Genomic DNA, 15,557 nt, shown 5'->3' on the forward strand with positions numbered 1-15,557 from the left:
TTTCATACATTCAAACAGCGATTACCTAATTGCGATTTGCAGGGAATCGCAGTTAGGTATTTTGCTATTTCAAATGAGGCATCTGGCCCTTAGCTTCAGATGGTTCTATGGTCCTGATTTGTAATTTCGCTAATGCACACTGTCAAAGAGTGATGTCATGGATCATTGATAATCATCATTGACTAAGTTTGAGTCATACGTGTATTGATGTTGCTGCTCATTGTCTGAATCGTTCATCAACAAGTTTAGAGGTTCTAAGTAAAGTATCATTTACATTGGACTATAGTCGCCTCCACGTTATTTGGTTATTCTAGAAGTGTATACTGCACTTCATTAGCCAAATTGTGAGGTTCTATACACGTAGTGTGAATGGTATGTTTTCATCTCATGCCGCTTCGTCTCCACCTCGAAATTAAATGGGACATATTGGGCTTCCTTACTTGTAGCATGACAGGCGCTGTCATGCAATATATTTTAAATCGTAGAGAACTACACATTTCAAGTATTTTGTTTGATGTTTCTTTAAATGAATTAATCAGTAGAAGATCTGCACCCATCAATTGGCCCTTTGCTTTTGTCTCTCGTTTAGTGAGATAAACAAATATTTTATATGAACATATTCTACTGTGTTATCAGCTTGCTCAGTGTTTCTGCTGTAGGGTTTGTGGTTGTGTGAATGAGTTAGTGTGGCAATTTAAATAGTGTGTACTGTTGCCACTTGCAGCAGGCATTTTAATGTTGGTAGACTGTGCGATGTCGAGGAGGTAGCTTGTCTGAATGATGCCACTGACAAATGTATATGGCATTGGAGTCGCTTCAAAAGTAGGAAGGTCTACCACACTGTACCTCCTTCTTTAGCAAATCCTCGATATTCAGGATGGTAGTCAGTCAGTAAGTCCTGAGTCAGTTACCACATCCATCTTCACGCAGAGGCAGTACTGTATTGTTGATGGCTTTAATGTGGCTTTTGTATTATATTTCCGTGTTGCTAGATTTTATTTATTACTTATGTATTATATAGATGCATGTTTCTGTAGCTGTAAAAGCTGTCTACAGAGAGAGCGCATCCCCATTGACTTATCTCTGAATGTTATTTATGGACGCTGTCACTCTGGCAGTGAAGGAGAAGGTCTTCATTTTAGCCTTAAAACCACAATACGGCATTACGCCAGCACTGTGGATTTTTTCACCTCAATATTAGTTCCCGTTTTCTGGCAAAAAAAAACAACTCTATGTAGTGGGATATACCTTTGTGCTAGTAGTAACAATCTGCACCTCACGTACTGAGGCCTCTTTTATTGTCTTTCGCCCTAGGAATTTGTTGTTTTTCACATGAACATGGCGGCCTTTGCTTCACATGTTTGCTAAACATGCTTATTTTTTGTTTGTGATTAAAATGTTTTGTAGGGGTCTTTATGCTATTTTTTAATGAAAGTCAATTTTGTTTATTTTTGTTTATTTTTCAGGTTGGAGTTATTGATTTTTCTTTATTCCTCAAGGATGCACAGAACATTGAGAGTGACAAACAGTATGTATACACTTTGTATCAATTAAAGCAAATGTTGGCTATATCTGGCAGGTGTATGGCAGCAACATCATATATGAATTAAAGATGGGAGCCTATCCAACTGGCTCTTGCGATCTCTTTTAATTTTTAGTCATGGTCTCGTTTTCATATTTGTAACCTAATTTAGCATCTACAAAGAAGTTCTGGGTAACATGGATACATGGATTCCTTTGTCTTCCAGCCACAAACACTGCACAGAAACTCTGGCAGCAGAAACGGTGATGTTCTGATAAAGAATGTACGCTGGCTGAAAGAGAGAAAATTAAGTTTATTGTGATGTTTGGAGAAAAGTACGAAGGAGCTAAAATGCTATAACAGCTTGATGGTTGCAGTTATGGCTAGGTGCCATGCAGCTTTTTGGATAGTACTTTCTGATACCAGCAATGCTTCTGAAATCCGGACCCGAGAAGTGTTTATCATTTTTAGATCTGCTGTGAAAGTGAGGCTGTCTACTAGAACTTTTGTCACAGCTCTTCAAAATAAATATACAAATACAGGTATTACGGCCAAATGAGTAAACCTGTAACCTCAAGTAATAAACTGCTTGCTGGTGGATCGAGTCTTTCATGGAATGCTCATTTCAGTTGGGAGGTGTTTTGTTTTAGCAGATAATGGTTAAACACAACAGAGGCAGCCCAAGCGACCTAGAACCAGGGCCAGTAAATGTATGTAAACAACAGTGGTTCCCGGGAAAGTAATAATAACTATTTCACATTGAATAAAACCAAATACAGTGAATACAAAAATTTTAAAAATACAAAAAATGTGAGGGGCCCACACAAGGATTCAGAGTTTTTAAAAATTATTATTGTAAATAGGTTTTACATCTGACCCCCAACACATCATAAACAGTGCAATACTTAAATTATTGCTGTTCAACAAATTACACAAACAAAAACTTTGGTCATTACAAAGTGTTTTACAAAAGAAAAGAGAAATCATAAGGGGGCCACAACTTCATTGGGTGCTCCATAGATGGAAATGGATAATTCTGAGCCAAATCATGCAGCATGTCCGGGTAGCCACAATCAAATTAGATTTAGTTTGATGGGTCTCCTAGTAGCAACAGTGTGCTATCCAGGGTATTCCTCCAGTCCGAACCTCGCTAAATGAACTGAATCTGATTTGATTGTGCTCACCCGACAAGCCATGTGATTTGGCTCAGAATTATTTCTGGAAGGGCTGATTTTAGATCTATTCGTCTGGTCCCTAATTTTGATTGATAGTCTGGACATTTTTTTTTTTTTCGCTCCCAAAACTTTTCTCTGTACTGATGATGACCCTTTGGCTCTTGGGGTCAAAACGCCGTTGACACTTTATTGGCATTTGGGAAGGGATTAACACTTATAATCTTCCATTTTCATCTATAGGCTACCTGATGAAGTTGTGGCCCTCTTACCATTTCTCTTTTATTTCATAAAACACTAGGTAATGTTCAAAGTTGTTGTCTGTGTAATATGCTGAGCAACAATAATTTTTAGTATTCTAATGTTTAGATAGTGGTTTTGTCACATGTAAAAAAAAAATATATATTTACAATAATACTCTGAATCCTTGGGTGGGCACCTCACATTTTTTGCATTCACTGTCTTTGGTTTTTTTCATGTGAAATAGTTATTATTACTCTCCCTGGAACCTTTGTTGTTTACATATATTGTTTTAGCAGATGTGTAGGGAGCTGGGTTCTGGTTGCAGTGCCCCCCCTCACTCACAAGCGCACACACTTTTTTCCTGATTTTTAGATGCAACTTCGACTGAAGTGCACTGAGTGCCTGTTAACCAGGTCCCCAGTGCCAGTGTTCCTTCCCTAAAACAAGATAACTGGTCACTTGATCCTCAAGTGACCAGGCCCTTCAGCTCCCTGTAAGCCTCTAGCAAATGGTACCCCTGGTACTTAGGCCTTGGTTACTGAAGAGGGCCCCTCAGAGCTGCAGCACAACTTGTGCCACTTTGAGGAACCCAGCGTTAACCTTATGCAGACTGCCATTGCAGGCTGTGTGACAAGGTGCTCCCAAAATTGAAACCACATCATGGCACAGACTTGTGTGCAATGTCCAATAAAACACTGCTTGTCATGTCTGTAAGTCACCCTTACAGCAGGCCTTTAGCCCTAAGGCAGGGTACATTATATAACAAGGGGGGCATATATGAATGAGCAAATATGCCCTGATTATGTCGTCGTCGATTCTTAGACATTTTAGTGTACTGGGAAGCCATTTTAAATACATGTGCTGGACACTGGTCACTATGAGTTCCCTTAGCTACATGATGGTTTCTCCGAACCTATGAATGTTTGGTATCAGCCATCTCATATTAATTAACCGTCACTGATTCCAGTGATGGATTTATTAATACATGCACCCAGACAGCACCTTAAAGGTGCCCCTTAAAAAAAACTACCAACTGCTGGTTAGCTCACTGACTGGTTCTGGACAGCCTTCCACCAACAGACGAGAATCTGACCTCCCAGGGGGAGAGTCTCTGCTCTCTAGAGGTCAGAAACAAAAACATGTCTTGGCTGGGGTGTTACCCACCCCTCCCTCCAGGATGACCTGCACTCCAAGGCAGGAGCTTCAAAGAAGCTCACCGCCTTTGGTATGCAGATCTGGCCTTCCCCAGAGGAAGATGCCAGGTTCCCCAACCCAGGACACATCTGGCACCTGGACAGGTGGGAAGATTAGCTATGCAGGAAACATGGCACACTTCCAGATGGGGAACACCCCCAGGGTGGCCAGCCTGAAATGGACACAACTTAAGAAATTATGCTATCTTGCGTGTGGTGGAATTTAGGACCTCTGGACAGGGTGATGCCTATTTCCCACAGGAAGTGGTCATCTAAGGAGTTTAGTGACTCCAACAGCAAGTGCCCATTGGCTACTACCCTTCAATCCCCCTTATTGCCCCCTAAATTGAGTATTTAGGGGACCCTCTGATACCAGATCCTCAAATCTTCGCTGGGCACAAAGGAGAAGTGGATGAGACGCCTGCTGAACCCGAGAACCAAACCGCATGACTGACTTGCCGCCAGCCCTTCCGGCCTGTCTGCTGCACTCGACCCTCAAGGAGCAACTGACCTTTCCTATGACTGCAGCCTCCAACTGGGAGAGCTGCCAATACTCCGCTAATCGCCAAGAAGAACTCCCTTGGAGTGGAGGAGCTGCTCCCCCCTGCATCCCGAGGCACCCAAGAAAGAACTGAGAGGAACAGGACTGCTAAAAACCAGACACCACACATTACCACTACATCCAAGCTGCTCAGCTCTTGTGGAAGTGGGCCAGCGGTGTCCGTGTGGTACCCAGGCCCTCCAGAAAAGAGGCTCACCCTGTGCATGCCTACTGTGGACTGCATGACGGCATATGCAGACTGTTTCTGCAGACCCCCTGCATCAGGGAGTGACTAGTAGGCAAATCCCAATTCCCCAGGACACCTCTGCGCCCATCCGCTCTGGACCCAGAAAAGGAGAACCAAGGGTGCCTCCACGTCTCCCTACCTCGTGAGACCTGAGCCCAGTTGTTGGCTGGGTCAGACTGGACCCCCAGTCCACCCCTGCACTGTATTTCTGCAGGCCCCCCGTAGCCCCGAGGAACTCCTGTGCAGGACCCGACGCTAGACGACACCCCTGCACCCTACAGCCCTAGGAGAAGTGGACTGATGTCACCACGTGCCAGAGGACCTCAAGTGTCAAGCACCCCAGTGGGTTCCTCTGGACTGTCCTTCCAGTCTATCCCTGCAACTAACTTGTAACTGGATCAATCCCCTTAGACTCAAATGGGACACCCATCGCCATTACACACCTTTGCAACTAGACACACCAGAGCTCCCTGAGGTGACCTGTTGGTGTGGCCTTGGACCTTGCCCCCCAAAGCCCCCTTAAGTACAGGAGATTAGTCCTGTAAGTAGTATTCTACCTGGATTGCCGCCTTTGTTTTCCCCCATAGGATTCCATTACAGCTTTCTTAAAAATGCAAAAACTATAGAAATTCATACCTCAAAAAGTACTCGCCTGATTCCGTTGATCTTGGTATCAAAGTTTATTAAAAAGTAGGTGTTATTTTGTATAAATTGGTGTTGGATTTCTTTATTGTGTGTGTCTCACTTACTGCATGAGTGTGTCCCTTACATGCTTAGCCCTACCCTCTGATATGCCTAACTGCTCAACCACAATACCCAAAAAGAAAGCATTTGGTATGTAATCTGTGCCTCTGTGATACCTCTGGGGATTGCTTTTACTCTTTGCACAGTGTACTTCACTTTGGTACACTATATAAAGAGACAGCTTCCTACAAGATGGCAGTGACTATTTGGTAAACTCAGAAACCCTCTGGGAAAGAAGGCATGGCCACTAAAACTAACACACTGTGCACTATAAACAAATGCTTACTTGAAGTGTTATTTAGATAAGTATGTAAATGCAGCATATGTTTCAGTTGCTATTTTTAAAGAAAATATTTACTTTTGTCTGCAAAAAGTAAAATAAAAAAACAGAAGTTCATATTTTGCCTTGCAAGCATATGTAAGTCGCCATGCTGGTCTTTATTTCTTTTATTATTATGCTATTTGTAGCTACTTGCTTTTAGTACTGACATTGTAGGTGACTTATGTGTCGAAAGCTGTGGGAGATCATCTTGGGATATCGTCAACAACTGATATAATCTGGCGAGAGGGTATCTTATTGCATGTTATTTAAGGAACTGCCAAGCCAAAGGACTGAGCACTTATTTATTTACTTCCCTTTTTAATTTTACTCTCAGCACGGAAATGGGAAAGCAAATACAGTTGAAAATTGGCTTGAAAATTGCTTATACGGCATGGGCTACAACATAATTTCTTATTAATATAAAGGTCAGCTTGCAAAGATCTGTGGGTAAGCAAACGCCCTACTTCTCATGAACATCTGTATATCTGAAGTCCTTCTATTTTGAAATTGCTGTGCAACATCATTAACAGTGGAAGAGTTCTGCCAAGCACGTGGCTTGGCAGTGAAATGTTCAATGTGTTTACAAAAAGGCTGTTGTGGCAGTCATGGGAATTGCTGACCTATTTCCCTAATTCAGCCTGCACAGGATAAAAGAAACATGTCAGCACAATCGGCAAAGCATCCAGAGTAAATCTATTTATTACTAATGAAACACTGATGTGCAGAAAGGTTTGCTGTACGCGATTTTTATTAGCTTCGAAACAGTAAAAGATTGCATTAACAGAGATAAGCTTGAGAAGGCGTTAAATATCATGTGTAAAACTGAAGGTCGGGTTCCGTTTTTGACGGAATTCATTAAAAATAAATCACACAAGTGAGATGAGATTCAAGATGGTGGTTAACAGACAAACACATTTGCTAAAGCTGGCCCCCAAAATATTCTGCTTGTTCCTGCAGGATGTTATGAAGCAGCTGACCTCTGCTCTGTGAATCCTTGGAGAACATACACGAATAGGGGAGTAGTTTCAGGAGATATTTGGGATGTTACACCACCCCCACTAATAATTTTATTTTCTGGAAAGTAGTTGGGTAATGGTGCTTTCACTGTCTGTCGGATTTCACAAGGATATTTTAGATAAACGCAGACAAAAACACACGCTCTCCCTCTCTGCTTTGAAAGTCTTCAAAAAGTTAGTTATTTTACAAAATATAGTGTTTTCTCTCACTTAGTACCCCTACCAATCCGCATTCGTCTCCCTTTCCACTGCCCCTTTAGCCCCTCTCATGTGCCTGCTTGTCATGGAATGAATTTTAACATTATGTGCTAGCGTGATTGTTGGAAAATCTGAAGCTCGCACCCCCTAATCTTTCTGACCAAGCTGCGTCTTGGTACACGAATATTTCTGGTACCACACAGAAAAGCTTAAGATTGAAAACACCATTGGAGCTGCACAGTCTGCTAAATCATGTTTAGCCATTTTATGGAATTGGGAAGCCCGGCCATCAAATAATCTCAAACCAAATGCACACGCAGCCAAGCATTTTAAAACATAGGTGGTGCACCCACTTCACCAAAGCGTACTTTGGGTGCAAAAAAGCATTTGCTGAACATAAATTTCGAATCTTGATTGACGAACGCAGGATTACTTGAATTTTACATTGGCAGATGTATTTATGAATGGAAAAGTACCACCAACGTGGCAGAGTTTTCATTGACACACCCTCCTTTGCTCTTGTCCGGAGTAAGTGCCATTCCAGCCTGTGAATAGAGACAGAACACCCTCATATTCATTGGAGATAGGGGAGTGGTGGAGGAGGTATTGTCCTAAGTACTTCCCCATAGAGAAGGAAAACACCCTGAATTTACATTAAATTTACATCATATTTACGCAAATAGTTATTTTTAATTTGCATTTGCATTTATATAGCGCTTACTACCCCTGACGAAGCGTCGAAGCGCTTTTTGGTGAGTAGCACACTACTCTGGAACCCAAATGGATTAGTATAGAGAAATACGTTTATAATATTATTGTAAGGAGTTAATTTGCGTGGAGGATATATGAGCCTGTTAGTTGGATGGAATAGAATAGTGGATGGATAGACAAGGGAAGAATCCATAAGTGCTAATTGGGAGATCATAGTAATAAGATGAGGTTTGGGATGAGCAAAGGAGAGGTGGAGGAGGAAAGAATCTTTAGAAAGGGATTAGGGAGATCACAGTAGTAAAATGAGGTTTGGGACGCATCAAGGGAGAGGTACACGAGGGTTGTTTGGGAGATCTTAGTAGTAAACTGAGATCTGGGGTGAGCAAGGAGGGTAGATGACAGAAGAGTCTAGGAAGGGTTATTTTGGAGATCATAGTAGTAGAATGGGTTTGGGATGAGTCAGAGTGGAGGGTAGTGAATAGATTGATAGAGTTATAAAGTGATGTGAGACAAAGTCAATTTGCCATATGTGGGTCATTTTCAACAGAATTTTTGTTTGCACGTCTCAGCAGACGTCTCAGCTGGTCCCCAACCTTTGATGTGGCATGTTAACTACCAACTAAGATATGGACCTTGATGTATCCTGCGAGCGTAGTCCCTGCACACAAAAGAAGACAGAGGGTGACAGGAACGGTCCCCAGGATCTGCATATTTTCTCTCTGCAGAGTCTAAGCCTTTACTGTATCAGAAAATCAGGTTTCTCTGGAGAACTGCAGAAAATCTGCAGCTTTCATAAATGTACTGAAGTCCTCATGAAGAAAGTTTGAAGCCTTGAAATATAGTGCTTTACTAAAGGAACAGATTTGTGAGTATTTGTCGTAGAGCTTTGTGGGTCAAATCCATTGTTGTGAGAGGTTTGATTTTTTTTTTCCAGAAAACTAATTTAGCCTATAGTAACTAGGCCTATTATTTATTTAAAAAAAAAAAAGCTGCCTGTAATCAGTTAAATATTGAAGATTCGACTTCAGAAACTGAGGTTTCTGTTCTACTCCATACTCTAATTCGAAGAACCTTTCACTGTTGTGACAGTTTGTTTTTACCTTGTATTTTGTTTTCATCATTTAATTGAAAGTATCAAATCTGAGACTAGATTTGTGCTTTAATGTATTGTGTGTGTGTGTGTGTGTGTGTGTGTGTGTGTGTGTATATATATATATATATGTATATTTGATGGCATGTGTAGCTGCAGATACACATGCTATGCAGATAACCATGCTATGCATTATCCTGCCATCTAGTGTTAGGCTCTGAGTGTTACAAGTTGTTTTTCTTCGAAGAAGTTTTTTCGAGTCACGAGACCGAGTGACTCCTCCTTTTCAGCTCCATTGCGCATGGGCGTCGACTCCATCTTAGATTGTTTTCTTTCCGCCATCGGGTTCAGACGTGTTCCTCTTCGCTCCAGTTGTTCGAGTCGGAAAACTTAGACAAATCACCAAAATTCGTCTGTATTGTTCATGATCGCGCCCCATCTTGCTTCGAAACCTCGGTACCGGCGGACACACACCTTCGGTTGCCCTTCTGGGCACCCGTGCCCAACCTGGGCCTTGTCGGCCCTAGCACAAGAAGTGTCGAAGCCTCATGGACCGGACCCCGATCCCATTCTGCCCTCTGTGCCACGCCAAGTATCCCTACACAGATCAACATCAGGTCTGTAATCTGTGTTTGTCTCCAGATCACCGAGAGGATACTTGTGAGACCTGCAAATCCTTCCGTTCCAAGAAGACCTTGAGGGACCGAAGGGCGAGAAGGCTACAAATGGCATCCAAGAGCACCGAACACCTCGACGCAGAAGAAGAGGAGATGATCCACACTGCCATCTCCGTTCAAGGATCTGATAAGGACGAATCCGAGGTCGACCGACAGCGGGCCAGCATGTGAGTACGCCTGCCCGACCCAAACCCAGACCAAGACCAAACAAAAGGCCTTGGGGACGCCACTGCCGGAAGGCCATGGCTCTACCCGGAAAAAATCAAGCGGTGACCAAGTAACAACTTCGGCACCGAAAAAGGATCACCCGCATCGAAGTCTACGGACTCGAGTCGAGACACAGTCTCCGAAAAAATTCAACATTGAATCGTCGAGTCGAGACCACGAAAGACTCTTTCAGAACCAAGGCCTACTATCACCATGGGCATTTCGGTACCAAACAAAACGGCTTCGGAGCCGAAAAGAGCATTGTATACGGAGGAACATGGACTTTCTAAGCACCTTAAAGAAAGCCATAGGTTTGAGGAAGAACTTCAACAAATGGGGGAATTTGATGAAAGATAAGCCATGATACAGATCCACAAGGATACTGGAAAGATCCTAACAGCACCTCCCGTCAAATTTAAAAGGAAGCTGGCATTTCATGGACGTATGGACACTAATCAGCCAAAAGCTAAAGTGCCAAGAGAGCAATCTCCGCCATGCCAGTTTTCTACAGATCAGTCTCCTCCTCATTCTCCTCAAAGACCTGTATCGCCACCTGCTACACCTGCTGCACAGTCACCCACGCACACTATGCAGTCACATCAGGACACAGACCCGTGGGATCTTTATAATGACCCTGTGTCAGACAACAGCCCAGAGTGCCAAATCTTCTAAACCTTCTCCACCAGAAGATAGCACCTCCTACACACAGGTTTTGTCTAGGGCTGCAGCTTTCCACAATGTGAGCATGCATACTGAACCACTAGAGGACAACTTTCTTTTTAATATGTTTTAATACGTTATCCTCAACACACACAACATACCAAAGCCTGCCAATGCTCCCGGGTATGCTCAAACATGCTCAACAGATTTTCCAGGAGCCTGTTAAAGGAAGGGCCATAACCACTAGGGTTGAAAAGAAGTATAAACCACCACCTTCTGAACCAGTACTTATCACGCAACAGCTGCCCCCAGATTCTGTAGTGGTCAGTGTGGCGAGGAAAAGAGCGAACTCGCAGTCCTCTGGAGATGCACCGCCTCCAGATAAGGAAAGTAAAAAGTTTGATGCGGCAGGAAAGAGGGAAGCGTCACAAGCGGCCAATCAGTGGCGCATAGCAAACTCACAGGTCCTCCTCGGAAGCTACAACAGGGCTCATTGGGACGAGATGAAGGACATTATCCAACATCTCCCCAAAGAACACCAAAAAAGAGCTCAGCAGGTAGTAGAGGAGGGACAAGCAATAACTAATAACCAGATAAGGTCAGCATTAGACTCAGCTGATACAGCTGCAAGAACCATAAATACAGCAGTAACCATTAGATGCCATGCATGGCTCAGATCATCAGGTTTTAAACCTGAGATCCAACAGGCTGTCCTCAGCATGCCCTTTAACCAACAGCAGTTATTTGGCACACAGGTAGACACAGCCATAGAAAAGATGAAGGAAACCAACACAGCTAAAGCGATGGGAGCGCTTTACTCCTCCCAATATAGAGGGACATTTCGGAAGCCACAGTATAGGGGGAGTTTCAGGCCACAGCCCTCAGAACCATCCACATCACAAACGAAGCCCTCATACCAAACACAGGATTTCGAGGGTCCTTCAGAGGGCAATTTCCCAAATCCAGGGGAAAATTCCAATCAACAAAGCAAGCCACTAACAACAAGCAGTGACTTTGCCATCACCTTCCCCCAACACACATTCCATGTGGGAGGAAGACTGGAAATGTTCCACAATCAATGGTCACACATTACAACAGACTCATGGGTAACATCAATTATCCAACATGGTTACTGCATAGAATTCACACATTTTCCTCCAGATATTCCCCCAAAAGCACACAAACTATCGTCGCAACATCTAGCAATGTTACAGAGGTGCAGGCACTATTAACAAAACAAGCTATAGAACTAGTACCTCATCAACAAAAAGGAACAGGGGTTTATTCCTTGTACTTGCTCATTCCCAAAAAGGACAAAACGCTAAGGCCAATATTAGATCTCAGGACTCTCAACCTATACATTCAATTAGAACACTTTCACATGGTGACACTGAAAGATGTAGTCCCATTACTGAGACAGGGAAAATACATGTCAACATTGGATTTAAAAGATGCGTATTTTCACATACCCATCCATCCAGCTCACAGGAAATACCTCAGGTTTTTTATACAAGGAAAACATTACCAATTCAAGGTATTAACCTTCGGGATAACAACAGCCCCCAAGTATTTACAAAATGCCTTGCCGCAGTAGCAGCATACATAAGGAGACAACACATGCATGTATTCCCAAACACATGCATGTATTCCCATATCTCGACGATTGGCTAATAAAGGCCAACACTCAAAAACAGTGTCAACATCACACACGTTATGTAAGAGATACCCTACGCACACTAGGGTTTTCGATAAATTTTCAAAAATCCCACTTGCAACCATCCCAAATTCAACAGTACTTGGGAGCTACACTCAACACTCAAAAGGCGATTGCAAGTCCAAGCCCACAAAGGGTGCAATCATTCCACACCATGGTGCCAAAAATGCAACCAAATCAGCACTACACAGTCCGATTTGTGATGAAACTCATAGGCATGATGGCATCATCCATCGCAATTGTCCCAAACGCACGGTTACACATAGGGCCCCTTACAACAGTGCCTTGCAAAACAATGGTCTCAGGGACAGGGTCATCTCCAAGATCTAGTGTTGATAGACCACCAGACACACTATTCGCTTCAGTGGTGGAATCCCACAAATTTAGACAAAGGGCGGCCTTTTCAAGACCCTGTGCCTCAAGCCATTCTGACTACAGACGCATCAATGATTGGGTGGGGAGCACACCTCAACAATCACAGTATGCAGGGACAGTGGGTCAGCAAGCAAAAACAGCTACACATAAATCACTTAGAGCTGCTAGCAGTCTTTCTGGCACTAAGAGCCTTTCAACCTCTTCTGGCTCACAAACACATTCTTGTCAAAACAGACAATGACAACAATGTACTACTTAAAAAAACCGGGGGGAACACACTCATCGCAACTTTGCCTCCTAGCACAAAAAATTTGGCATTGGGCAATTCACAATAACATCCACCTAATAGCTCAATACATTCCAGGGATTCACAATCAACTAGCTGACAACCTTAGTCGGGATCACCTGCAAACTCACGAGTGGGAAATACATCCCCAGGTACTACACAATCACTTTCGTGAGTGGGGGACACCAGACATAGATCTGTTCGCCACAAACCAAAACGCAAAATGCCAAAACTTCGCGTCCAGGTACCCACACCCTCAGTCCAAGGGCAATGCTCTATGGATCAACTGGTCAGGGATATTTACTTACGCTTTTCCCCCTCTCCCACTCATTCCATGTCTAGTCAACAAACTACGTCAAAACAAACTCAAACTCAAACTAATACTTATAGCACCAACGTGGGCACGCCAACCATGGTACACCAAACTGTTGGACCTCTCAGTAGTACCTCACGTCAAGCTTTCAAACAGACCAGATCTGTTAACGCAACACAAACAGCAGATCCGACACCCCAATCCAGCAATGCCCAATCTAGCAATCTGGCTCCTGAAATCTTAGAGTTTGGCTATCTGAATCTTCCAAACGAGTGTATGGAAGTCATTAAACAGGCAAGACAACCTACCACCAGGCAGTGTTATGCTAACAAATGGAAAAGATTTGTCTTCTACTGCCAAGCAAAACACATCACACCTTTAGATGCGTCCATACAAGACATCGTAGGTTATTTACTACACCTACAAAAAGCAAATCTAGTTTTTTCATCCATCAAAATACACCTCACTGCAATTTCGGCTTATTTGCAAAATAAACAGACAAAATCCCTATTTAGGATACCAGTCATTAAAGCCTTCATGGAAGGCCTAAAACAAATCATACCTTCAAGAACTCCACCAGTACCATTGTGGAATCTTAATATTGTACTTACACGACTCATGGGTCCACCATTTGAACCCAGTCACTCTTGTCAGATCCAGTTCTTAACTTGGAAAGTGGTATTTCTAGTAGCAATCACTTCATTACGAAGAGTTGGTGAAATACAGGCTTTCACTATTGAAGAACCCTTTATACAAGTACACAAACATAAAGTTGTTCTCCGCACAAATCCAAAATTTCTACCAGAAATAATTTCACTGTTTCATTTAAACCAAACAGTGGAACTCCCAGTCTTCTTCCCACAGCCAGACTCAGTGGCACAAAGAGCACTGCATACATTAGAAATCAAAAGAGCTCTAATGTATTACATTGACAAAACAAAAGTATTCCGTAAAACCAAGCAGTTGTTCGTTGCATTCCAAAAAACCCATACTGGTAATCCTATATCAACAAGGAATAGCCAGGTGGATAGTTAAGTGTATACAAACTTGTTACCTAAAAGCTAAAAGAAAACTACCCATTACACCAAAGGCACACTCCACTAGGAAGAAAGGAGCAACAGTGGCCTTTCTGGGAAACATACCAATGACCGAGATCTGTAAGGCAGCCACTTGGTCCACACCTCATACCTTTACCAAGCATTATTGTGTAGATGTGTTAGCAACACAACAAGCCACAGTAGGACAGGCTGTACTAAGAACACTATTTCAAACAACTTCAACTCCTACAGGCTTACCACAGCTTTGGGGAGGATTACTGCTTTGTAGTCTATGCATAGCATGTGTATCTGGAGCTACACATGCCATCGAACGGAAAATGTCACTTACCCAATGTACATCCGTTCGTGGCATGTTCCGCTGCAGATTCACATGCGCCCTCCCACCTCCCCGGGAGCCTGTAGCCGTTTAAGTTAGAATTAAAATTGTACATATGTATATACACATTCCTTACTTAAACTTTGTACATACATCTCTATCCCATTGCATGGACATCTAACTATTCTCAGTATATCACTCCTACCTTACCCTCTGCGGGAAAACAATCTAAGATGGAGTCGATGCCCATGCACAATGGAGCCGAAAAGGAGGGAGTCACTCGGTCCCGTGACTCGAAAAGACTTCTTTGAAGAAAAACAACTTGTAACACTCCGAGCCTAACAGTAGATGGCAGGATAATGCATAGCATGTGTATCTGCATAGAATGTGAATCTGCAGCGGAACATGCCATGAACAGATGTACACTGGGTAAGTGACATTTTCCAAATATGTATAGTTTCAGTGTGGTCAATAAGGTTTATTTAAGTGAAAAAGTACTGCAAACACCAACTCCTTTCGACTCTGAGTCGTGATCCTTCTTCTAGTTTGGAGTATAGTGACCGGAGTAAACATGGTTGGATGGTAATAATGAAATATGGGTACTGAAATCTTTGAAATGTGCTGGTAGAGTAGCTGAGAGACAGACTTTTGTCCTTAAACTATGCAGTTCATTGTTTCGAATCCCTGAAAAACAGACTCTGATGTTGGTAAATTAAATACATTTACATTGGCTAATAGTAACTCCTGTTTGCAGCATTTAGAAACCGCAGAAGAGCGGTATTAAGCACTATATTTAAAAGGTTGATAGTAATTCGTTAAGGGCATTCTTTCAAATGAAGACGGAAGCTAATGTCGGTTTTAAGTGCACGATTACCTTTTAGCTGTCTATTAAATCATTACTCAGTTATAATTTCATCGTTTCAGATAATTGCTGTATACACTTCCATGTATT

At 42.7% G+C, this 15,557-nt stretch overlaps 1 protein-coding gene across 4 annotated transcripts in view; it reads left to right on the forward strand.

Annotated features, from left to right (window-relative positions):
- RUFY1 (RUN and FYVE domain containing 1) overlaps window positions 1-15,557 on the forward strand; it is a 475,292-nt gene that overhangs the window by 178,165 nt on the left and 281,570 nt on the right. For all 4 annotated transcript variants that reach the window (XM_069199306.1, XM_069199308.1, XM_069199309.1 and 1 more), the window contains exon 6: window positions 1,467-1,528. In XM_069199306.1, coding sequence (XP_069055407.1) covers window positions 1,467-1,528 — 62 coding nt within the window. The remainder of the gene's footprint in view (window positions 1-1,466; window positions 1,529-15,557) is intronic.

This window comes from Pleurodeles waltl, chromosome 7 (genome assembly GCF_031143425.1).
Source record: "Pleurodeles waltl isolate 20211129_DDA chromosome 7, aPleWal1.hap1.20221129, whole genome shotgun sequence".
In the NCBI taxonomy this organism is placed as follows: Eukaryota; Metazoa; Chordata; class Amphibia; order Caudata; family Salamandridae; genus Pleurodeles; species Pleurodeles waltl.